This window comes from Phyllobates terribilis, unplaced genomic scaffold, assembly GCF_046119375.1.
Source record: "Phyllobates terribilis strain yellow unplaced genomic scaffold, ASM4611937v1 Scaffold_4__5_contigs__length_816908805, whole genome shotgun sequence".
Classification (NCBI taxonomy): domain Eukaryota; kingdom Metazoa; phylum Chordata; class Amphibia; order Anura; family Dendrobatidae; genus Phyllobates; species Phyllobates terribilis.
This window is the reverse complement of record NW_027362764.1, coordinates 11,781,218-11,804,641: the sequence shown is the minus strand read 5'-3', so window position 1 is coordinate 11,804,641 and position 23,424 is coordinate 11,781,218. Positions and strand designations below refer to the sequence as shown.

Here is a 23,424-nt window from a genome sequence, read left to right as displayed (position 1 = left end):
TGTCTGCTTTCTCTCACTGTCAGTCTAGATCGCTGTCTGCTTTCTCTCACTGTCAGTCTAGATCGCTGTCTGCTTTTGTTCGCTGTCAGTCTAGATCGCTGTCTGCTTTCTCTCACTGTCAGTCTAGATCGCTGTCTGCTTTCTCTCACTGTCAGTCTAGATCGCTGTCTGCTTTTGTTCGCTGTCAGTCTAGATCGCTGTCTGCTTTCTCTCACTGTCAGTCTAGATCGCTGTCTGCTTTCTCTCACTGTCGCTCTAGATTGCTGTCTGCTTTCTCTCACTGTCAGTCTAGATCGCTGTCTGCTTTCTCTCACTGTCAGTTTAGATCGCTGTCTGCTTTCTCTCACTGTCAGTCTAGATCGCTGTCTGCTTTCTCTCACTGTCAGTCTAGATCGCTGTCTGCTTTCTCTCACTGTCAGTCTAGATCGCTGTCTGCTTTCCCTCACTGTCAGTCTAGATCGCTGTCTGCTTTCTCTCACTGTCAGTCTAGATCGCTGTCTGCTTTCTCTCACTGTCAGTCTAGATCGCTGTCTGCTTTCTCTCACTGTCAGTCTAGATCGCTGTCTGCTTTCTCTCACTGTCAGTCTAGATCGCTGTCTGCTTTCTCTCACTGTCGCTCTAGATCGCTGTCTGCTTTTGTTCGCTGTCGCTCTAGATTGCTGTCTGCTTTCTCTCACTGTCAGTCTAGATCGCTGTCTGCTTTCTCTCACTGTCAGTCTAGATTGCTGTCTGCTTTCTCTCACTGTCAGTCTAGATCGCTGTCTGCTTTTGTTCGCTGTCGCTCTAGATTGCTGTCTGCTTTCTCTCACTGTCAGTCTAGATCGCTGTCTGCTTTCTCTCACTGTCGCTCTAGATCGCTGTCTGTTTTTGTTCGCTGTCGCTCTAGATCGCTGTCTGCTTTCTCTCACTGTCGCTCTAGATCACTGTCTGCTTTCTCTCACTGTCGCTCTAGATTGCTGTCTGCTTTCTCTCACTCTCAGTCTAGATCGCTGTCTGCTTTCTCTCACTGTCAGTCTAGATCGCTGTCTGCTTTCTCTCACTCTCAGTCTAGATCGCTCTCTGCTTTCTCTCACTGTCAGTCTAGATCGCTGTCTGCTTTTGTTCGCTGTCGTTCTAGATTGCTGTCTGCTTTCTCTCACTGTCAGTCTAGATCGCTGTCTGCTTTCTCTCACTGTCGCTCTAGATCGCTGTCTGTTTTTGTTTGCTGTCACTCTAGATCGCTGTCTGCTTTCTCTCACTGTCGCTCTAGATTGCTGTCTGCTTTCTCTCACTGTCAGTCTAGATCGCTGTCTGCTTTCTCTCACTGTCAGTCTAGATCGCTGTCTGCTTTCTCTCACTGTCAGTCTAGATCGCTGTTTGCTTTCTCTCACTGTCAGTCTAGATCGCTGTTTGCTTTCTCTCACTGTCAGTCTAGATCGCTGTCTGCTTTCTCTCACTGTCAGTCTAGATCGCTGTCTGCTTTCTCTCACTGTCAGTCTAGATCGCTGTCTGCTTTCTCTCACTGTCAGTCTAGATCGCTGTCTGCTATTGTTCGCTGTCAGTCTAGATCGCTGTCTGCTTTCTCTCACTGTCGCTCTAGATCGCTGTCTGCTTTCTCTCACTGTCAGTCTAGATCGCTGTCTGCTTTCTCTCACTGTCAGTCTAGATCGCTGTCTGCTTTCTCTCACTGTCAGTCTAGATAGCTGTCTGCTTTCTCTCACTGTCAGTCTAGAGCGCTGTCTGCTTTCTCTCACTGTCAGTCTAGATCGCTGTCTGCTTTCTCTCACTGTCAGTCTAGATCGCTGTCTGCTTTCTCTCACTGTCAGTCTAGATCACTGTCTGCTTTCTCTCACTGTCGCTCTAGATCGCTGTCTGCTTTCTCTCACTGTCGCTCTAGATCGCCGTCTGCTTTCTCTCACTGTCGCTCTAGATCGCTGTCTGCTTTCTCTCACTGTCGCTCTAGATCGCTGTCTGCTTTCTCTCACTGTCAGTCTAGATCGCTGTCTGCTTTCTCTCACTGTCAGTCTAGATCGCTGTCTGCTTTTGTTCGCTGTCGCTCTAGATTGCTGTCTGCTTTCTCTCACTGTCAGTCTAGATCACTGTCTGCTTTCTTTCACTGTCAGTCTAGATCGCTGTCTACTTTCTCTCACTGTCAGTCTAGATCGCTGTCTGCTTTCTCTCACTGTCGCTCTAGATCGCTGTCTGCTTTCTCTCACTGTCAGTCTAGATCACTGTCTGCTTTCTCTCACTGTAAGTCTAGATCGCTGTCTGGTTTTGTTCGCTGTCGCTCTAGATCGCTGTCTGCTTTCTCTCACTGTCAGTCTAGATCGCTGTCTGCTTTTGTTCGCTGTCGCTCTAGATTGCTGTCTGCTTTCTCTCACTGTCAGTCTAGATCGCTGTCTGCTTTCTCTCACTGTCAGTCTAGATCGCTGTCTGCTTTCTCTCACTGTCAGTCTAGATCGCTGTCTGCTTTCTCTCACTGTCAGTCTAGATCGCTGTCTGCTTTTGTTCGCTGTCGCTCTAGATTGCTGTCTGCTTTCTCTCACTGTCAGTCTAGATCGCTGTCTGCTTTCTCTCACTGTCGCTCTAGATCGCTGTCTGTTTTTGTTCGCTGTCGCTCTAGATCGCTGTCTGCTTTCTCTCACTGTCGCTCTAGATTGCTGTCTGCTTTCTCTCACTGTCAGTCTAGATCGCTGTCTGCTTTCTCTCACTGTCAGTCTAGATCGCTGTCTGCTTTCTCTCACTGTCAGTCTAGATCGCTGTCTGCTTTCTCTCACTGTCAGTCTAGATCGCTGTCTGCTTTTGTTCGCTGTCGCTCTAGATCGCTGTCTGCTTTCTCTCACTGTCAGTCTAGATCGCTGTCTGCTTTCTCTCACTGTCAGTCTAGATCGCTGTCTGCTTTCTCTCACTGTCAGTCTAGATCGCTGTCTGCTTTCTCTCACTGTCAGTCTAGATCGCTGTCTGCTATTGTTCGCTGTCAGTCTAGATCGCTGTCTGCTTTCTCTCACTGTCGCTCTAGATCGCTGTCTGCTTTCTCTCACTGTCAGTCTAGATCGCTGTCTGCTTTCTCTCACTGTCAGTCTAGATCACTGTCTGCTTTCTCTCACTGTCAGTCTAGATCACTGTCTGCTTTCTCTCACTGTCAGTCTAGATCGCTGTCTGCTTTCTCTCACTGTCAGTCTAGATCGCTGTCTGCTTTCTCTCACTGTCAGTCTAGATCGCTGTCTGCTTTCTCTCACTGTCAGTCTAGATCGCTGTCTGCTTTCTCTCACTGTCAGTCTAGATCGCTGTCTGCTTTCTCTCACTGTCAGTCTAGATCGCTGTCTGCTTTCTCTCACTGTCAGTCTAGATCGCTGTCTGCTTTCTCTCACTGTCAGTCTAGATCGCTGTCTGCTTTCTCTCACTGTCGCTCTAGATCGCTGTCTGCTTTCTCTCACTGTCGCTCTAGATCGCCGTCTGCTTTCTCTCACTGTCGCTCTAGATCGCTGTCTGCTTTCTCTCACTGTCGCTCTAGATCGCTGTCTGCTTTCTCTCACTGTCAGTCTAGATCGCTGTCTGCTTTCTCTCACTGTCAGTCTAGATCGCTGTCTGCTTTTGTTCGCTGTCGCTCTAGATTGCTGTCTGCTTTCTCTCACTGTCAGTCTAGATCACTGTCTGCTTTCTTTCACTGTCAGTCTAGATCGCTGTCTGCTTTCTCTCACTGTCAGTCTGGATCGCTGTCTGCTTTCTCTCACTGTCAGTCTAGATCGCTGTCTACTTTCTCTCACTGTCAGTCTAGATCGCTGTCTGCTTTCTCTCACTGTCGCTCTAGATCGCTGTCTGCTTTCTCTCACTGTCAGTCTAGATCGCTGTCTGCTTTCTCTCACTGTCAGTCTAGATCACTGTCTGCTTTCTCTCACTGTAAGTCTAGATCGCTGTCTGGTTTTGTTCGCTGTCGCTCTAGATCGCTGTCTGCTTTTGTTCGCTGTCAGTCTAGATCGCTGTCTGCTTTCTCTCACTGTCAGTCTAGATCGCTGTCTGCTTTCTCTCACTGTCAGTCTAGATCACTGTCTGCTTTCTCTCACTGTAAGTCTAGATCGCTGTCTGGTTTTGTTCGCTGTCGCTCTAGATCGCTGTCTGCTTTCTCTCACTGTCAGTCTAGATCGCTGTCTGCTTTCTCTCACTGTCAGTCTAGATCGCTGTCTGCTTTTGTTCGCTGTCGCTCTAGATTGCTGTCTGCTTTCTCTCACTGTCAGTCTAGATCGCTGTCTGCCTTCTCTCGCTGTCGCTCTAGATCGCTGTCTGCTTTTGTTCGCTGTCGCTCTAGATTGCTGTCTGCTTTCTCTCACTGTCAGTCTAGATCGCTGTCTGCTTTCTCTCACTGTCAGTCTAGATCGCTGTCTGCTTTCTCTCACTGTCAGTCTAGATCGCTGTCTGCTTTCTCTCACTGTCAGTCTAGATCGCTGTCTGCTTTCTCTCACTGTCAGTCTCGATCGCTGTCTGCTTTCTCTCACTGTCAGTCTAGATCGCTGTCTGCTTTCTCTCACTGTCAGTCTAGATCGCTGTCTGCTTTTGTTAGCTGTCGCTCTAGATTGCTGTCTGCTTTCTCTCACTGTCAGTCTAGATCGCTGTCTGCTTTCTCTCACTGTCAGTCTAGATCGCTGTCTGCTTTCTCTCACTGTCAGTCTAGATCGCTGTCTGCTTTTGTTCGCTGTCGCTCTAGATTGCTGTCTGCTTTCTCTCACTGTCAGTCTAGATCGCTGTCTGCCTTCTCTCGCTGTCGCTCTAGATCGCTGTCTGCTTTTGTTCGCTGTCACTCTAGATTGCTGTCTGCTTTCTCTCACTGTCAGTCTAGATCGCTGTCTGCTTTCTCTCACTGTCAGTCTAGATCGCTGTCTGCTTTCTCTCACTGTCAGTCTAGATCGCTGTCTGCTTTTGTTCGCTGTCGCTCTAGATTGCTGTCTGCTTTCTCTCACTGTCAGTCTAGATCGCTGTCTGCTTTCTCTCACTGTCGCTCTAGATCGCTGTCTGTTTTTGTTCGCTGTCGCTCTAGATCGCTGTCTGCTTTCTCTCACTGTCGCTCTAGATTGCTGTCTGCTTTCTCTCACTGTCAGTCTCGATCGCTGTCTGCTTTCTCTCACTGTCAGTCTAGATCGCTGTCTGCTTTCTCTCACTGTCAGTCTAGATCGCTGTCTGCTTTTGTTCGCTGTCGCTCTAGATTGCTGTCTGCTTTCTCTCACTGTCAGTCTAGATCGCTGTCTGCTTTCTCTCACTGTCGCTCTAGATCGCTGTCTGTTTTTGTTCGCTGTCGCTCTAGATCGCTGTCTGCTTTCTCTCACTGTCGCTCTAGATTGCTGTCTGCTTTCTCTCACTGTCAGTCTAGATCGCTGTCTGCTTTCTCTCACTGTCAGTCTAGATCGCTGTCTGCTTTCCCTCACTGTCAGTCTAGATCGCTGTCTGCTTTCTCTCACTGTCAGTCTAGATCGCTGTCTGCTTTCTCTCACTGTCAGTCTAGATCGCTGTCTGCTTTCTCTCACTGTCAGTCTAGATCGCTGTCTGCTTTCTCTCACTGTCAGTTTAGATCGCTGTCTGCTTTCTCTCACTGTCAGTCTAGATCGCTGTCTGCTTTCTCTCACTGTCAGTCTAGATCGCTGTCTGCTTTCTCTCACTGTCAGTCTAGATCGCTGTCTGCTTTCTCTCACTGTCAGTCTAGATCGCTGTCTGCTTTCCCTCACTGTCAGTCTAGATCGCTGTCTGCTTTCTCTCACTGTCAGTCTAGATCGCTGTCTGCTTTCTCTCACTGTCAGTGTAGATCGCTGTCTGCTTTCCCTCACTGTCAGTCTAGATCGCTGTCTGCTTTCTCTCACTGTCAGTCTAGATCGCTGTCTGCTTTCTCTCACTGTCAGTCTAGATCGCTGTCTGCTTTCTCTCGCTGTCGCTCTAGATCGCTGTCTGCTTTTGTTCGCTGTCGCTCTAGATTGCTGTCTGCTTTCTCTCACTGTCAGTCTAGATCGCTGTCTGCTTTCTCTCACTGTCAGTCTAGATTGCTGTCTGCTTTCTCTCACTGTCAGTCTAGATCGCTGTCTGCTTTTGTTCGCTGTCGCTCTAGATTGCTGTCTGCTTTCTCTCACTGTCAGTCTAGATCGCTGTCTGCTTTCTCTCACTGTCGCTCTAGATCGCTGTCTGTTTTTGTTCGCTGTCGCTCTAGATCGCTGTCTGCTTTCTCTCACTGTCGCTCTAGATCACTGTCTGCTTTCTCTCACTGTCGCTCTAGATTGCTGTCTGCTTTCTCTCACTCTCAGTCTAGATCGCTGTCTGCTTTCTCTCACTGTCAGTCTAGATCGCTGTCTGCTTTCTCTCACTGTAAGTCTAGATCGCTGTCTGCTTTTGTTCGCTGTCGTTCTAGATTGCTGTCTGCTTTCTCTCACTGTCAGTCTAGATCGCTGTCTGCTTTCTCTCACTGTCGCTCTAGATCGCTGTCTGTTTTTGTTCGCTGTCGCTCTAGATCGCTGTCTGCTTTCTCTCACTGTCGCTCTAGATTGCTGTCTGCTTTCTCTCACTGTCAGTCTAGATCGCTGTCTGCTTTCTCTCACTGTCAGTCTAGATCGCTGTCTGCTTTCTCTCACTGTCAGTCTAGATCGCTGTCTGCTTTCTCTCACTGTCAGTCTAGATCGCTGTCTGCTTTCTCTCACTGTCAGTCTAGATCGCTGTCTGCTTTCTCTCACTGTCAGTCTAGATCGCTGTCTGCTTTCTCTCACTGTCAGTCTAGATCGCTGTCTGCTTTCTCTCACTGTCAGTCTAGATCGCTGTCTGCTTTCTCTCACTGTCAGTCTAGATCGCTGTCTGCTTTCTCTCACTGTCAGTCTAGATCGCTGTCTGCTTTCTCTCACTGTCAGTCTAGATCGCTGTCTGCTTTCTCTCACTGTCAGTCTAGATCGCTGTCAGCTTTCTCTCACTGTCAGTCTAGATCGCTGTCTGCTTTCTCTCACTGTCAGTCTAGATCGCTGTCAGCTTTCTCTCACTGTCAGTCTAGATCGCTGTCTGCTTTCTCTCACTGTCAGTCTAGATCGCTGTCTGCTTTCTCTCACTGTCAGTCTAGATCGCTGTCTGCTTTCTCTCACTGTCAGTCTAGATCGCTGTCAGCTTTCTCTCACTGTCAGTCTAGATCGCTGTCTGCTTTCTCTCACTGTCAGTCTAGATCGCTGTCTGCTTTCTCTCACTGTCAGTCTAGATCGCTGTCTGCTTTCTCTCACTGTCAGTCTAGATCGCTGTCAGCTTTCTCTCACTGTCAGTCTAGATCGCTGTCTGCTTTCTCTCACTGTCAGTCTAGATCGCTGTCTGCTTTCTCTCACTGTCAGTCTAGATCGCTGTCAGCTTTCTCTCACTGTCAGTCTAGATCGCTGTCTGCTTTCTCTCACTGTCAGTCTAGATCGCTGTCTGCTTTCTCTCACTGTCAGTCTAGATCGCTGTCTGCTTTCTCTCACTGTCAGTCTAGATCGCTGTCAGCTTTCTCTCACTGTCAGTCTAGATCGCTGTCAGCTTTCTCTCACTGTCAGTCTAGATCGCTGTCTGCTTTCTCTCACTGTCAGTCTAGATCGCTGTCTGCTTTCTCTCACTGTCAGTCTAGATCGCTGTCAGCTTTCTCTCACTGTCAGTCTAGATCGCTGTCTGCTTTCTCTCACTGTCAGTCTAGATCGCTGTCTGCTTTCTCTCACTGTCAGTCTAGATCACTGTCTGCTTTCTCTCACTGTCAGTCTAGATCGCTGTCTGCTTTCTCTCACTGTCAGTCTAGATCGCTGTCTGCTTTCTCTCACTGTCAGTCTAGATCGCTGTCTGCTTTCTCTCACTGTCAGTCTAGATCGCTGTCAGCTTTCTCTCACTGTCAGTCTAGATCGCTGTCTGCTTTCTCTCACTGTCAGTCTAGATCGCTGTCTGCTTTCTCTCACTGTCAGTCTAGATCGCTGTCTGCTTTCTCTCACTGTCAGTCTAGATCGCTGTCTGCTTTCTCTCACTGTCAGTCTAGATCGCTGTCTGCTTTCTCTCACTGTCAGTCTAGATCGCTGTCTGCTTTCTCTCACTGTCAGTCTAGATCGCTGTCTGCTTTCTCTCACTGTCAGTCTAGATCGCTGTCTGCTTTCTCTCACTGTCAGTCTAGATCACTGTCTGCTTTCTCTCACTGTCAGTCTAGATCGCTGTCTGCTTTCTCTCACTGTCGCTCTAGATCGCTGTCTGCTTTCTCTCACTGTCAGTCTAGATCGCTGTCTGCTTTCTCTCACTGTCAGTCTAGATCGCTGTCTGCTTTCTCTCACTGTCAGTCTAGATCGCTGTCTGCTTTCTCTCACTGTCAGTCTAGATCGCTGTCTGCTTTCTCTCACTGTCAGTCTAGATCTCTGTCTGCTTTCTCTCACTGTCAGTCTAGATCGCTGTCAGCTTTCTCTCACTGTCAGTCTAGATCGCTGTCTGCTTTCTCTCACTGTCAGTCTAGATCGCTGTCTGCTTTCTCTCACTGTCAGTCTAGATCGCTGTCTGCTTTCTCTCACTGTCAGTCTAGATCGCTGTCTGCTTTCTCTCACTGTCGCTCTAGATCGCTGTCTGCTTTCTCTCACTGTCAGTCTAGATCGCTGTCTGGTTTTGTTCGCTGTTGCTCTAGATCGCTGTCTGCTTTCTCTCACTGTCAGTCTAGATCGCTGTCTGCTTTCTCTCACTGTCAGTCTAGATCGCTGTCTGCTTTCTCTCACTGTCAGTCTAGATCGCTGTCTGCTTTCTCTCACTGTCAGTCTAGATCGCTGTCTGCTTTTGTTCGCTGTCGCTCTAGATTGCTGTCTGTTTTCGCTTCCTGACGCTCTAGAATTTTGCTTCCTCTGGCTCCAGATTCCTGCCTGCTGTCACTTTAGATTCCTTTCTGGGTTTCGTGACTTGTATGTACAGAGGTACAAATATTGCTGCCGTGTCTTATATACGTCTGACGCGTTGCATGAAAACCATCACAGCATATAATTTCTATAGGACGACGTGGATGTATTTCCCGATTGTGTTTCTCAGTTGGCGAGCCCGGCAGCCATTGCAGCCACTACGAGTTCCAGTGCGGCAGCGGGGAGTGCAGACCCCGGGGCTGGCTGTGCGACCATGAGGTGGACTGTATGGATGGCAGCGACGAGCACGACTGCAACAAAACATGTGACTGGGACCACTTCAAATGTACGCAGAGTGACGAGTGTGTCGGCTACAGCCAGCTGTGTGATGGAGCCCCCCACTGCCGGGACCAAACAGATGAAAGCATGGACAACTGCGGTAAGAGACCTGGCGCTACTAGAATAATTTACTGCAGTCACAGTATATAAAACTCACAAAATGTTATAACCACTAACAAATCCACAGTAAATAGAAACCTGCAAGGAAGGGATTCTGCCAAAGCTTCTCTCCCTCAGTGTGTGAGACTGCCAGCTGTGAGAGGGGAGGAGGGGGATGCAGCTGAAGCTTCTCTCCCTCAGTGTGTGAGACTGCCAGCTGTGAGAGGAGAGGAGGGGGATGCAGCTGAAGCTTCTCTCCCTCAGTGTATGAGACTGTCAGCTGTGAGAGGGGAGGAGGGGGATGCAGCTGAAGCTTCTCTCCCTCAGTGTATGAGACTGTCAGCTGTGAGAGGAGAGGAGGGGGATGCAGCTGAAGCTTCTCTCCCTCAGTGTATGAGACTGTCAGCTGTGAGAGGGGAGGAGGGGGATGCAGCTGAAGCTTCTCTCCCTCAGTGTATGAGACTGTCAGCTGTGAGAGGGGAGGAGGGGGATGCAGCTGAAGCTTCTCTCCCTCAGTGTATGAGACTGTCAGCTGTGAGAGGGGAGGAGGGGGATGCAGCTGAAGCTTCTCTCCCTCAGTGTGTGAGACTGCCCGCTGTGAGAGGGGAGGAGGGGGATGCAGCTGAAGCTTCTCTCCCTCAGTGTGTGAGACTGCCCGCTGTGAGAGGGGAGGAGGGGGATGCAGCTGAAGCTTCTCTCCCTCAGTGTGTGAGACTGCCAGCTGTGAGAGGAGAGGAGGGGGATGCAGCTGAAGCTTCTCTCCCTCAGTGTATGAGACTGTCAGCTGTGAGAGGGGAGGAGGGGGATGCAGCTGAAGCTTCTCTCCCTCAGTGTGTGAGACTGCCCGCTGTGAGAGGGGAGGAGGGGGATGCAGCTGAAGCTTCTCTCCCTCAGTGTATGAGACTGTCAGCTGTGAGAGGAGAGGAGGGGGATGCAGATGAAGCTTCTCTCCCTCAGTGTATGAGACTGCCCGCTGTGAGAGGGGAGGAGGGGGATGCAGCTGAAGCTTCTCTCCCTCAGTGTATGAGACTGCCCGCTGTGAGAGGGGAGGAGGGGGATGCAGCTGAAGCTTCTCTCTCTCAGTGTATGAGACTGCCCGCTGTGAAAGGGGAGGAGAGGGATGCAGCTGAAGCTTCTCTCCCTCAGTGTGTGAGACTGCCCGCTGTGAGAGGGGAGGAGGGGGATGCAGCTGAAGCTTCTCTCTCTCAGTGTATGAGACTGGCAGCTGTGAGAGGGAAGGAGGGGGATGCAGCTGAAGCTTCTCTCCCTCAGTGTATGAGACTGCCAGCTGTGAGAGGGGAGGAGGGGGATACAGATGAAGCTTCTCTCTCTCAGTGTGTGAGACTGTCAGCTGTGAGAGGGGAGGAGGGGGATGCAGCTGAAGCTTCTCTCCCTCAGTGTATGAGACTGCCCGCTGTGAGAGGGGAGGAGGGGGATGCAGCTGAAGCTTCTCTCCCTCAGTGTATGAGACTGCCCGCTGTGAGAGAGGAGGAGGGGGATGCAGCTGAAGCTTCTCTCTCTCAGTGTATGAGACTGCCCGCTGTGAGAGGGGAGGAGAGGGATGCAGCTGAAGCTTCTCTCCCTCAGTGTGTGAGACTGCCCGCTGTGAGAGGGGAGGAGGGGGATGCAGCTGAAGCTTCTCTCCCTCAGTGTGTGAGACTGCACACTGTGATAGCGGAGGAGGGGGATGCAGCTGAAGCTTCTCTCCCTCAGTGTATGAGACTGCCCGCTGTGAGAGGGGAGGAGGGGGATGCAGCTGAAGCTTCTCTCCCTCAGTGTATGAGACTGCCCGCTGTGAGAGGGGAGGAGGGGGATGCAGCTGAAGATTCTCTCTCTCAGTGTATGAGACTGCCCGCTGTGAGAGGGGAGGAGGGGGATGCAGCTGAAGCTTCTCTCTCTCAGTGTATGAGACTGCCAGCTGTGAGAGGAGAGGAGGGGGATGCAGATGAAGCTTCTCTCCCTCAGTGTGTGAGACTGCCCGCTGTGAGAGGGGAGGAGGGGGATGCAGCTGAAGCTTCTCTCCCTCAGTGTATGAGACTGCCCGCTGTGAGAGAGGAGGAGGGGGATGCAGCTGAAGCTTCTCTCTCTCAGTGTATGAGACTGCCCGCTGTGAGAGGGGAGGAGAGGGATGCAGCTGAAGCTTCTCTCCCTCAGTGTGTGAGACTGCCCGCTGTGAGAGGGGAGGAGGGGGATGCAGCTGAAGCTTCTCTCTCTGTGTATGAGACTGCCCGCTGTGAGAGGGGAGGAGGGGGATGCAGCTGAAGCTTCTCTCCCTCAGTGTGTGAGACTGCCCACTGTGATAGCGGAGGAGGGGGATGCAGCTGAAGCTTCTCTCCCTCAGTGTATGAGACTGCCCGCTGTGAGAGGGGAGGAGGGGGATGCAGCTGAAGCTTCTCTCCCTCAGTGTATGAGACTGCCCGCTGTGAGAGGGGAGGAGGGGGATGCAGCTGAAGCTTCTCTCTCTCAGTGTATGAGACTGCCAGCTGTGAGAGGAGAGGAGGGGGATGCAGATGAAGCTTCTCTCCCTCAGTGTGTGAGACTGCCCGCTGTGAGAGGGGAGGAGGGGGATGCAGCTGAAGCTTCTCTCCCTCAGTGTATGAGACTGCCAGCTGTGAGAGGAGAGGAGGGGGATGCAGCTGAACCTTCTCTCCCTCAGTGTGTGAGACTGCCAGCTGTGAGAGGGGAGGAGGGGGATGCAGATGAAGCTTCTCTCTCTCAGTGTGTGAGACTGTCAGCTGTGAGAGGGGAGGAGGGGGATGCAGCTGAAGCTTCTCTCCCTCAGTGTATGAGACTGCCAGCTGTGAGAGGAGAGGAGGGGGATGCAGCTGAAGCTTCTCTCCCTCAGTGTATGAGACTGCCAGCTGTGAGAGGAGAGGAGGGGGATGCAGCTGAAGCTTCTCTCTCTCAGTGTGTGAGACTGCCAGCTGTGAGAGGGGAGGAGGGGGATGCAGCTGAAGCTTCTCTCCCTCAGTGTGTGAGACAGCCACCTGTGAGAGGGGAGGAGGGGGATGCAGCTGAAGCTTCTCTCCCTCAGTGTGTGAGACTGTCAGCTGTGAGAGGGGAGGAAGGGGATGCAGCTGAAGCTTCTCTCTCTCAGTGGATGAGACTGCCAGCTGTGATAGCGGAGGAGGGGGATGCAGCTGAAGCTTCTCTCTCTCAGTGTGTGAGACTGTCAGCTGTGAGAGGGGAGGAGGGGGATGCAGCTGAAGCTTCTCTCCCTCAGTGTGTGAGACTGCCAGCTGTGAGAGGGGAGGAGGGGGATGCAGCTGAAGCTTCTCTCCCTCAGTGTATGAGACTGCCCGCTGTGAGAGGGGAGGAGGGGGATGCAGCTGAAGCTTCTCTCCCTCAGTGTGTGAGACTGCCCGCTGTGAGAGGGGAGGAGGGGGATGCAGCTGAAGCTTCTCTCCCTCAGTGTGTGAGACTGCCAGCTGTGAGAGGAGAGGAGGGGGATGCAGCTGAAGCTTCTCTCCCTCAGTGTATGAGACTGTCAGCTGTGAGAGGGGAGGAGGGGGATGCAGCTGAAGCTTCTCTCCCTCAGTGTGTGAGACTGCCAGCTGTGAGAGGGGAGGAGGGGGATGCAGCTGAAGCTTCTCTCCCTCAGCGTGTGAGACTGCCCGCTGTGAGAGGGGAGGAGGGGGATGCAGCTGAAGCTTCTCTCCCTCAGTGTATGAGACTGTCAGCTGTGAGAGGAGAGGAGGGGGATGCAGATGAAGCTTCTCTCCCTCAGTGTATGAGACTGCCCGCTGTGAGAGGGGAGGAGGGGGATGCAGCTGAAGCTTCTCTCCCTCAGTGTATGAGACTGCCCGCTGTGAGAGGGGAGGAGGGGGATGCAGCTGAAGCTTCTCTCTCTCAGTGTATGAGACTGCCCGCTGTGAAAGGGGAGGAGGGGGATGCAGCTGAAGCTTCTCTCCCTCAGTGTATGAGACTGCCAGCTGTGAGAAGGGAGGAGGGGGATTCAGCTGAAGCTTCTCTCCCTCAGTGTGTGAGACTGCCCGCTGTGAGAGGGGAGGAGGGGGATGCAGCTGAAGCTTCTCTCTCTCAGTGTATGAGACTGGCAGCTGTGAGAGGGGAGGAGGGGGATGCAGCTGAAGCTTCTCTCCCTCAGTGTATGAGACTGCCAGCTGTGAGAGGGGAGGAGGGGGATACAGATGAAGCTTCTCTCTCTCAGTGTGTGAGACTGTCAGCTGTGAGAGGGGAGGAGGGGGATGCAGCTGAAGCTTCTCTCCCTCAGTGTATGAGACTGCCCGCTGTGAGAGGAGAGGAGGGGGATGCAGCTGAAGCTTCTCTCTCTGTGTATGAGACTGCCCGCTGTGAGAGGGGAGGAGGGGGATGCAGCTGAAGCTTCTCTCCCTCAGTGTGTGAGACTGCCCACTGTGATAGCGGAGGAGGGGGATGCAGCTGAAGCTTCTCTCCCTCAGTGTATGAGACTGCCCGCTGTGAGAGGGGAGGAGGGGGATGCAGCTGAAGCTTCTCTCCCTCAGTGTATGAGACTGCCAGCTGTGAGAGGAGAGGAGGGGGATGCAGCTGAAGCTTCTCTCTCTCAGTGTATGAGACTGTCAGCTGTGAGAGGGGAGGAGGGGGATGCAGCTGAAGCTTCTCTCCCTCAGTGTGTGAGACTGCCAGCTGTGAGAGGGGAGGAGGGGGATGCAGCTGAAGCTTCTCTCCCTCAGCGTGTGAGACTGCCCGCTGTGAGAGGGGAGGAGGGGGATGCAGCTGAAGCTTCTCTCCCTCAGTGTATGAGACTGTCAGCTGTGAGAGGAGAGGAGGGGGATGCAGATGAAGCTTCTCTCCCTCAGTGTATGAGACTGCCCGCTGTGAGAGGGGAGGAGGGGGATGCAGCTGAAGCTTCTCTCCCTCAGTGTATGAGACTGCCCGCTGTTAGAGGGGAGGAGGGGGATGCAGCTGAAGCTTCTCTCTCTCAGTGTATGAGACTGCCCGCTGTGAAAGGGGAGGAGGGGGATGCAGCTGAAGCTTCTCTCCCTCAGTGTATGAGACTGCCAGCTGTGAGAAGGGAGGAGGGGGATTCAGCTGAAGCTTCTCTCCCTCAGTGTGTGAGACTGCCCGCTGTGAGAGGGGAGGAGGGGGATGCAGCTGAAGCTTCTCTCTCTCAGTGTATGAGACTGGCAGCTGTGAGAGGGGAGGAGGGGGATGCAGCTGAAGCTTCTCTCCCTCAGTGTATGAGACTGCCAGCTGTGAGAGGGGAGGAGGGGGATACAGATGAAGCTTCTCTCTCTCAGTGTGTGAGACTGTCAGCTGTGAGAGGGGAGGAGGGGGATGCAGCTGAAGCTTCTCTCCCTCAGTGTATGAGACTGCCCGCTGTGAGAGGAGAGGAGGGGGATGCAGCTGAAGCTTCTCTCTCTGTGTATGAGACTGCCCGCTGTGAGAGGGGAGGAGGGGGATGCAGCTGAAGCTTCTCTCCCTCAGTGTGTGAGACTGCCCACTGTGATAGCGGAGGAGGGGGATGCAGCTGAAGCTTCTCTCCCTCAGTGTATGAGACTGCCCGCTGTGAGAGGGGAGGAGGGGGATGCAGCTGAAGCTTCTCTCCCTCAGTGTATGAGACTGCCAGCTGTGAGAGGAGAGGAGGGGGATGCAGATGAAGCTTCTCTCCCTCAGTGTGTGAGACTGCCCGCTGTGAGAGGGGAGGAGGGGGATGCAGCTGAAGCTTCTCTCCCTCAGTGTATGAGACTGCCAGCTGTGAGAGGAGAGGAGGGGGATGCAGCTGAACCTTCTCTCCCTCAGTGTGTGAGACTGCCAGCTGTGAGAGGGGAGGAGGGGGATGCAGATGAAGCTTCTCTCTCTCAGTGTGTGAGACTGTCAGCTGTGAGAGGGGAGGAGGGGGATGCAGCTGAAGCTTCTCTCCCTCAGTGTATGAGACTGCCAGCTGTGAGAGGAGAGGAGGGGGATGCAGCTGAAGCTTCTCTCCCTCAGTGTATGAGACTGCCAGCTGTGAGAGGAGAGGAGGGGGATGCAGCTGAAGCTTCTCTCTCTCAGTGTGTGAGACTGCCAGCTGTGAGAGGGGAGGAGGGAGATGCAGCTGAAGCTTCTCTCCCTCAGTGTGTGAGACAGCCACCTGTGAGAGGGGAGGAGGGGGATGCAGCTGAAGCTTCTCTCCCTCAGTGTGTGAGACTGTCAGCTGTGAGAGGGGAGGAAGGGGATGCAGCTGAAGCTTCTCTCTCTCAGTGGATGAGACTGCCAGCTGTGATAGCGGAGGAGGGGGATGCAGCTGAAGCTTCTCTCTCTCAGTGTGTGAGACTGTCAGCTGTGAGAGGGGAGGAGGGGGATGCAGCTGAAGCTTCTCTCCCTCAGTGTGTGAGACTGCCAGCTGTGAGAGGGGAGGAGGGGGATGCAGCTGAAGCTTCTCTCCCTCAGTGTATGAGACTGCCCGCTGTGAGAGGGGAGGAGGGGGATGCAGCTGAAGCTTCTCTCCCTCAGTGTGTGAGACTGCCCGCTGTGATAGGGCAGGAGGGGGATGCAGCTGAAGCTTCTCTCCCTCAGTGTGTGAGACTGCCAGCTGTGAGAGGGGAGGAGGGGGATGCAGCTGAAGCTTCTCTCCCTCAGTGTATGAGACTGCCCGCTGTGAGAGGGGAGGAGGGGGATGCAGCTGAAGCTTCTCTCCCTCAGTGTGTGAGACTGCCCGCTGTGAGAGGGGAGGAGGGGGATGCAGCTGAAGCTTCTCTCCCTCAGTGTGTGAGACTGCCCGCTGTGAGAGGGGAGGAGGGGGATGCAGCTGAAGCTTCTCTCCCTCAGTGTGTGAGACTGCCAGCTGTGAGAGGAGAGGAGGGGGATGCAGCTGAAGCTTCTCTCCCTCAGTGTATGAGACTGTCAGCTGTGAGAGGGGAGGAGGGGGATGCAGCTGAAGCTTCTCTCCCTCAGTGTGTGAGACTGCCAGCTGTGAGAGGGGAGGAGGGGGATGCAGCTGAAGCTTCTCTCCCTCAGCGTGTGAGACTGCCCGCTGTGAGAGGGGAGGAGGGGGATGCAGCTGAAGCTTCTCTCCCTCAGTGTATGAGACTGTCAGCTGTGAGAGGAGAGGAGGGGGATGCAGATGAAGCTTCTCTCCCTCAGTGTATGAGACTGCCCGCTGTGAGAGGGGAGGAGGGGGATGCAGCTGAAGCTTCTCTCCCTCAGTGTATGAGACTGCCCGCTGTGAGAGGGGAGGAGGGGGATGCAGCTGAAGCTTCTCTCTCTCAGTGTATGAGACTGCCCGCTGTGAAAGGGGAGGAGGGGGATGCAGCTGAAGCTTCTCTCCCTCAGTGTATGAGACTGCCAGCTGTGAGAAGGGAGGAGGGGGATTCAGCTGAAGCTTCTCTCCCTCAGTGTGTGAGACTGCCCGCTGTGAGAGGGGAGGAGGGGGATGCAGCTGAAGCTTCTCTCTCTCAGTGTATGAGACTGGCAGCTGTGAGAGGGGAGGAGGGGGATGCAGCTGAAGCTTCTCTCCCTCAGTGTATGAGACTGCCAGCTGTGAGAGGGGAGGAGGGGGATACAGATGAAGCTTCTCTCTCTCAGTGTGTGAGACTGTCAGCTGTGAGAGGGGAGGAGGGGGATGCAGCTGAAGCTTCTCTCCCTCAGTGTATGAGACTGCCCGCTGTGAGAGGGGAGGAGGGGGATGCAGCTGAAGCTTCTCTCCCTCAGTGTATGAGACTGCCCGCTGTGAGAGAGGAGGAGGGGGATGCAGCTGAAGCTTCTCTCTCTCAGTGTATGAGACTGCCCGCTGTGAGAGGGGAGGAGAGGGATGCAGCTGAAGCTTCTCTCCCTCAGTGTGTGAGACTGCCCGCTGTGAGAGGGGAGGAGGGGGATGCAGCTGAAGCTTCTCTCCCTCAGTGTATGAGACTGCCCGCTGTGAGAGGGGAGGAGGGGGATGCAGCTGAAGCTTCTCTCCCTCAGTGTATGAGACTGCCCGCTGTGAGAGAGGAGGAGGGGGATGCAGCTGAAGCTTCTCTCTCTCAGTGTATGAGACTGCCCGCTGTGAGAGGGGAGGAGAGGGATGCAGCTGAAGCTTCTCTCCCTCAGTGTGTGAGACTGCCCGCTGTGAGAGGGGAGGAGGGGGATGCAGCTGAAGCTTCTCTCTCTCAGTGTATGAGACTGCCCGCTGTGAGAGGGGAGGAGGGGGATGCAGCTGAAGCTTCTCTCCCTCAGTGTGTGAGACTGCACACTGTGATAGCGGAGGAGGGGGATGCAGCTGAAGCTTCTCTCCCTCAGTGTATGAGACTGCCCGCTGTGAGAGGGGAGGAGGGGGATGCAGCTGAAGCTTCTCTCCCTCAGTGTATGAGACTGCCCGCTGTGAGAGGGGAGGAGGGGGATGCAGCTGAAGATTCTCTCTCTCAGTGTATGAGACTGCCCGCTGTGAGAGGGGAGGAGGGGGATGCAGCTGAAGCTTCTCTCTCTCAGTGTATGAGACTGCCAGCTGTGAGAGGAGAGGAGGGGGATGCAGATGAAGCTTCTCTCCCTCAGTGTGTGAGACTGCCCGCTGTGAGAGGGGAGGAGGGGGATGCAGCTGAAGCTTCTCTCCCTCAGTGTATGAGACTGCCCGCTGTGAGAGAGGAGGAGGGGGATGCAGCTGAAGCTTCTCTCTCTCAGTGTATGAGACTGCCCGCTGTGAGAGGGGAGGAGAGGGATGCAGCTGAAGCTTCTCTCCCTCAGTGTGTGAGACTGCCCGCTGTGAGAGGGGAGGAGGGGGATGCAGCTGAAGCTTCTCTCTCTGTGTATGAGACTGCCCGCTGTGAGAGGGGAGGAGGGGGATGCAGCTGAAGCTTCTCTCCCTCAGTGTGTGAGACTGCCCACTGTGATAGCGGAGGAGGGGGATGCAGCTGATGCTTCTCTCCCTCAGTGTATGAGACTGCCCGCTGTGAGAGGGGAGGAGGGGGATGCAGCTGAAGCTTCTCTCCCTCAGTGTATGAGACTGCCCGCTGTGAGAGGGGAGGAGGGGGATGCAGCTGAAGCTTCTCTCCCTCAGTGTGTGAGACTGCCCGCTGTGAGAGGGGAGGAGGGGGATGCAGATGAAGCTTCTCTCCCTCAGTGTATGAGACTGCCAGCTGTGAGAGGAGAGGAGGGGGATGCAGCTGAACCTTCTCTCCCTCAGTGTGTGAGACTGCCAGCTGTGAGAGGGGAGGAGGGGGATGCAGATGAAGCTTCTCTCTCTCAGTGTGTGAGACTGTCAGCTGTGAGAGGGGAGGAGGGGGATGCAGCTGAAGCTTCTCTCCCTCAGTGTATGAGACTGCCAGCTGTGAGAGGAGAGGAGGGGGATGCAGCTGAAGCTTCTCTCCCTCAGTGTATGAGACTGCCAGCTGTGAGAGGAGAGGAGGGGGATGCAGCTGAAGCTTCTCTCTCTCAGTGTGTGAGACTGCCAGCTGTGAGAGGGGAGGAGGGGGATGCAGCTGAAGCTTCTCTCCCTCAGTGTGTGAGACAGCCACCTGTGAGAGGGGAGGAGGGGGATGCAGCTGAAGCTTCTCTCCCTCAGTGTGTGAGACAGCCAGCTGTGAGAGGGGAGGAGGGGGATGCAGCTGAAGCTTCTCTCCCTCAGTGTATGAGACTGCCAGCTGTGAGAGGGGAGGAGGGGGATGCAGCTGAAGCTTCTCTCCCTCAGTGTGTGAGACTGCCCGCTGTGAGAGGGGAGGAGGGGGATGCAGCTGAAGCTTCTCTCCCTCAGTGTGTGAGACTGCCAGCTGTGAGAGGGGAGGAGGGGGATGCAGCTGAAGCTTCTCTCCCTCAGTGTGTGAGACAGCCAGCTGTGAGAGGGGAGGAGGGGGATGCAGCTGAAGCTTCTCTCTCTGTGTATGAGACTGCCAGCTGTGAGAGGGGAGGAGGGGGATGCAGCTGAAGCTTCTCTCCCTCAGTGTGTGAGACAGCCAGCTGTGAGAGGGGAGTAGGGGGATGCAGCTGAAGCTTCTCTCTCTCAGTGTATGAGACTGCCAGCTGTGATAGCGGAGGAGGGGGATGCAGCTGAAGCTTCTCTCTCTCAGTGTGTGAGACTGTCAGCTGTGAGAGGGGAGGAGGGGGATGCAGCTGAAGCTTCTCTCTCTCAGTGTGTGACACTGTCAGCTGTGAGAGGGGAGGAGGGGGATGCAGCTGAAGCTTCTCTCCCTCAGTGTATGAGACTGCCAGCTGTGAGAGGAGAGGAGGGGGATGCAGCTGAAGCTTCTATCCCTCAGTGTGTGAGACTGCCAGCTGTGAGAGGGGAGGAGGGGGATGCAGCTGAAGCTTCTCTCTCTCAGTGTATGAGACTGCCAGCTGTGAGAGGTGAGGAGGGGGATGCAGCTGAAGCTTCTCTCCCTCAGTGTGTGAGACTGCCAGCTGTGAGAGGGGAGGAGGGGGATGCAGATGAAGCTTCTCTCTCTCAGTGTGTGAGACTGCCAGCTGTGAGAGGGGAGGAGGGGGGTGCAGCTGAAGCTTCTCTCCCTCAGTGTGTGAGACTGTCAGCTGTGAGAGGGGAGGAGGGGGATGCAGCTGAAGCTTCTCTCCCTCAGTGTGTGAGACAGCCAGCTGTGAGAGGGGAGGAGGGGGATGCAGCTGAAGCTTCTCTCTCTGTGTATGAGACTGCCAGCTGTGATAGCGGAGGAGGGGGATGCAGCTGAAGATTCTCTCTCTCAGTGTGTGAGACTGTCAGCTGTGAGAGGGGAGGAGGGGGATGCAGCTGAAGCTTCTCTCCCTCAGTGTATGAGACTGCCAGCTGTGAGAGGAGAGGAGGGGGATGCAGCTGAAGCTTCTCTCTCTCAGTGTATGAGACTGCCCGCTGTGAGAGGGGAGGAGGGGGATGCAGCTGAAGCTTCTCTCTCTCAGTGTATGAGACTGCCCGCTGTGAGAGGGGAGGAGGGAGATGCAGCTGAAGCTTCTCTCCCTCAGTGTATGAGACTGCCAGCTGTGAGAGGGGAGGAGGGGGATGCCGCTGAAGCTTCTCTCTCTCAGTGTATGAGACTGCCCGCTGTGAGAGGGGAGGAGGGGGATGCAGCTGAAGCTTCTCTCTCTCAGTGTGTGAGACTGCCCGCTGTGAGAGGGGAGGAGGGGGATGCAGCTGAAGCTTCTCTCCCTCAGTGTATGAGACTGCCCGCTGTGAGAGGGGAGGAGGGGGATGCAGCTGAAGCTTCTCTCCCTCAGTGTATGAGACTGCCCGCTGTGAGAGGGGAGGAGGGGGATGCAGCTGAAGCTTCTCTCTCTCAGTGTATGAGACTGCCAGCTGTGAGAGGGGAGGAGGGGGATGCAGCTGAAGCTTCTCTCCCTCAGTGTATGAGACTGCCCGCTGTAAGAGGGGAGGAGGGGGATGCAGCTGAAGCTTCTCTCCCTCAGTGTATGAGACTGCCAGCTCTGAGAGGGTAGGAGGGGGATGCAGCTGAAGCTTCTCTCCCTCAGTGTATGAGACTGCCCGCTGTGAGAGGGGAGGAGGGGGATGCAGCTGAAGCTTCTCTCTCTCAGTGTATGAGACTGCCCGCTGTGAGAGGGGAGGAGTGGGATGCAGCTGAAGCTTCTCTCTCTCAGTGTGTGAGACTGCCAGCTGTGAGAGGGGAGGAGGGGGATGCAGCTGAAGCTTCTCGCCCTCAGTGTATGAGACTGCCCGCTGTGAGAGGGGAGGAGGGGGATGCAGCTGAAGCTTCTCTCCCTCAGTGTGTGAGACTGCCCGCTGTGAGAGGGGAGGAGGGGGATGCAGCTGAAGCTTCTGTCCCTCAGTGTATGAGACTGCCAGCTGTGAGAGGAGAGGAGGGGGATGCAGCTGAACCTTCTCTCCCTCAGTGTGTGAGACTGCCAGCTGTGAGAGGGGAGGAGGGGGATACAGATGAAGCTTCTCTCTCTCAGTGTGTGAGACTGTCAGCTGTGAGAGGGGAGGAGGGGGATGCAGCTGAAGCTTCTCTCCCTCAGTGTATGAGACTGCCAGCTGTGAGAGGAGAGGAGGGGGATGCAGCTGAAGCTTCTCTCCCTCAGTGTGTGAGACTGCCCGCTGTGAGAGGGGAGGAGGGGGATGCAGCTGAAGCTTCTCTCCCTCAGTGTGTGAGACTGCCAGCTGTGAGAGGGGAGGAGGGGGATGCAGCTGAAGCTTCTCTCCCTCAGTGTGTGAGACAGCCAGCTGTGAGAGGGGAGGAGGGGGATGCAGCTGAAGCTTCTCTCTCTGTGTATGAGACTGCCAGCTGTGAGAGGGGAGGAGGGGGATGCAGCTGAAGCTTCTCTCCCTCAGTGTGTGAGACAGCCAGCTGTGAGAGGGGAGGAGGGGGATGCAGCTGAAGCTTCTATCTCTCAGTGTATGAGACTGCCAGCTGTGATAGCGGAGGAGGGGGATGCAGCTGAAGCTTCTCTCTCTCAGTGTGTGAGACTGTCAGCTGTGAGAGGGGAGGAGGGGGATGCAGCTGAAGCTTCTCTCTCTCAGTGTGTGAGACTGTCAGCTGTGAGAGGGGAGGAGGGGGATGCAGCTGAAGCTTCTCTCCCTCAGTGTATGAGACTGCCAGCTGTGAGAGGGGAGGAGGGGGATGCAGCTGAAGCTTCTATCCCTCAGTGTGTGAGACTGCCAGCTGTGAGAGGGGAGGAGGGGGATGCAGCTGAAGCTTCTCTCTCTCAGTGTGTGAGACTGCCAGCTGTGAGAGGTGAGGAGGGGGATGCAGCTGAAGCTTCTCTCCCTCAGTGTGTGAGACAGCCAGCTGTGAGAGGGGAGGAGGGGGGTGCAGCTGAAGCTTCTCTCTCTCAGTGTATGAGACTGCCAGCTGTGATAGCGGAGGAGGGGGATGCAGCTGAAGCTTCTCTCTCTCAGTGTGTGAGACTGTCAGCTGTGAGAGGGGAGGAGGGGGATGCAGCTGAATCTTCTCTCTCTCAGTGTATGAGACTGCCAGCTGTGAGAGCGGAGGAGGGGGATGCAGCTGAATCTTCTCTCTCTCAGTGTGTGAGACTGTCAGCTGTGAGAGGGGAGGAGGGGGATGCAGCTGAAGCTTCTCTCTCTCAATGTGTGAGACTGTCAGCTGTGAGAGGGGAGGAAGGGGATGCAGCTGAAGCTTCTCTCCCTCAGTGTATGAGACTGCCAGCTGTGAGAGGAGAGGAGGGAGATGCAGCTGAAGCTTCTCTCCCTCAGTGTGTGAGACTGCCCGCTGTGAGAGGGGAGGAGGGGCATGCAGATGAAGCTTCTCTCTCTCAGTGTGTGAGACTGTCAGCTGTGAGAGGGGAGGAGGGGGATGCAGCTGAAGCTTCTCTCCCTCAGTGTATGAGACTGCCAGCTGTGAGAGGAGAGGAGGGGGATGCAGCTGAAGCTTCTCTCCCTCAGTGTATGAGACTGCCAGCTGTGAGAGGAGAGGAGGGGGATGCAGCTGAAGCTTCTCTCCCTCAGTGTGTGAGACTGCCAGCTGTGAGAGGAGAGGAGGGGGATGCAGCTGAAGCTTCTCTCCCTCAGTGTGTGTGAGACAGCCAGCTGTGAGAGGGGAGGAAGGGGATGCAGCTGAAGCTTCTCTCTTTGTGTATGAGACTGCCAGCTGTGATAGCGGAGGAGGGGGATGCAGCTGAAGCTTCTCTCTCTCAGTGTGTGAGACTGTCAGCTGTGAGAGGGGAGGAGGGGGATGCAGCTGAAGCTTCTCTCTCAGTGTGTGAGACTGTCAGCTGTGAGAGGGGAGGAGGGGGATGCAGCTGAAGCTTCTCTCCCTCAGTGTATGAGACTGCCAGCTGTGAGAGGGGAGGAAGGGGATGCAGCTGAAGCTTCTCTCTCTCAGTGTATGAGACTGCCAGCTGTGATATCGGAGCAGGCGGATGCAGCTGAAGCTTCTCTCTCTCAGTGTGTGAGACTGTCAGCTGTGAGAGGGGAGGAGGGGGATGCAGCTGAAGCTTCTCTCCCTCAGTGTATGAGACTGCCAGCTGTGAGAGGAGAGGAGGGGGATGCAGCTGAAGCTTCTCTCCCTCAGTGTGTGAGACTGCCAGCTGTGAGAGGAGAGGAGGGGGATGCAGCTGAAGCTTCTCTCCCTCAGTGTATGAGACTGCCAGCTGTGAGAGGAGAGGAGGGGGGTGCAGCTGAAGCTTCTCTCCCTCAGTGTGTGAGACTGCCAGCTGTGAGAGGGGAGGAGGGGGATGCAGCTGAAGCTTCTCTCCCTCAGTGTGTGAGACAGCCAGCTGTGAGAGGGGAGGAGTGGGATGCAGCTGAAGCTTCTCTCCCTCAGTGTATGAGACTGCCCGCTGTGAGAGGGGAGGAGGGGGATGCAGCTGAAGCTTCTCTCTCTCAGTGTAT

At 54.5% G+C, this 23,424-nt stretch overlaps 1 protein-coding gene across 1 annotated transcript in view; it reads left to right on the top strand.

Annotated features, from left to right (window-relative positions):
* The window catches only part of LOC141264133 (SCO-spondin-like), a 521,676-nt gene that overhangs the window by 43,709 nt on the left and 454,543 nt on the right, over positions 1-23,424 (top strand). The window contains exon 10 of the mRNA XM_073676443.1: positions 9,001-9,249. Coding sequence (XP_073532544.1) covers positions 9,001-9,249 — 249 coding nt within the window. The remainder of the gene's footprint in view (positions 1-9,000; positions 9,250-23,424) is intronic.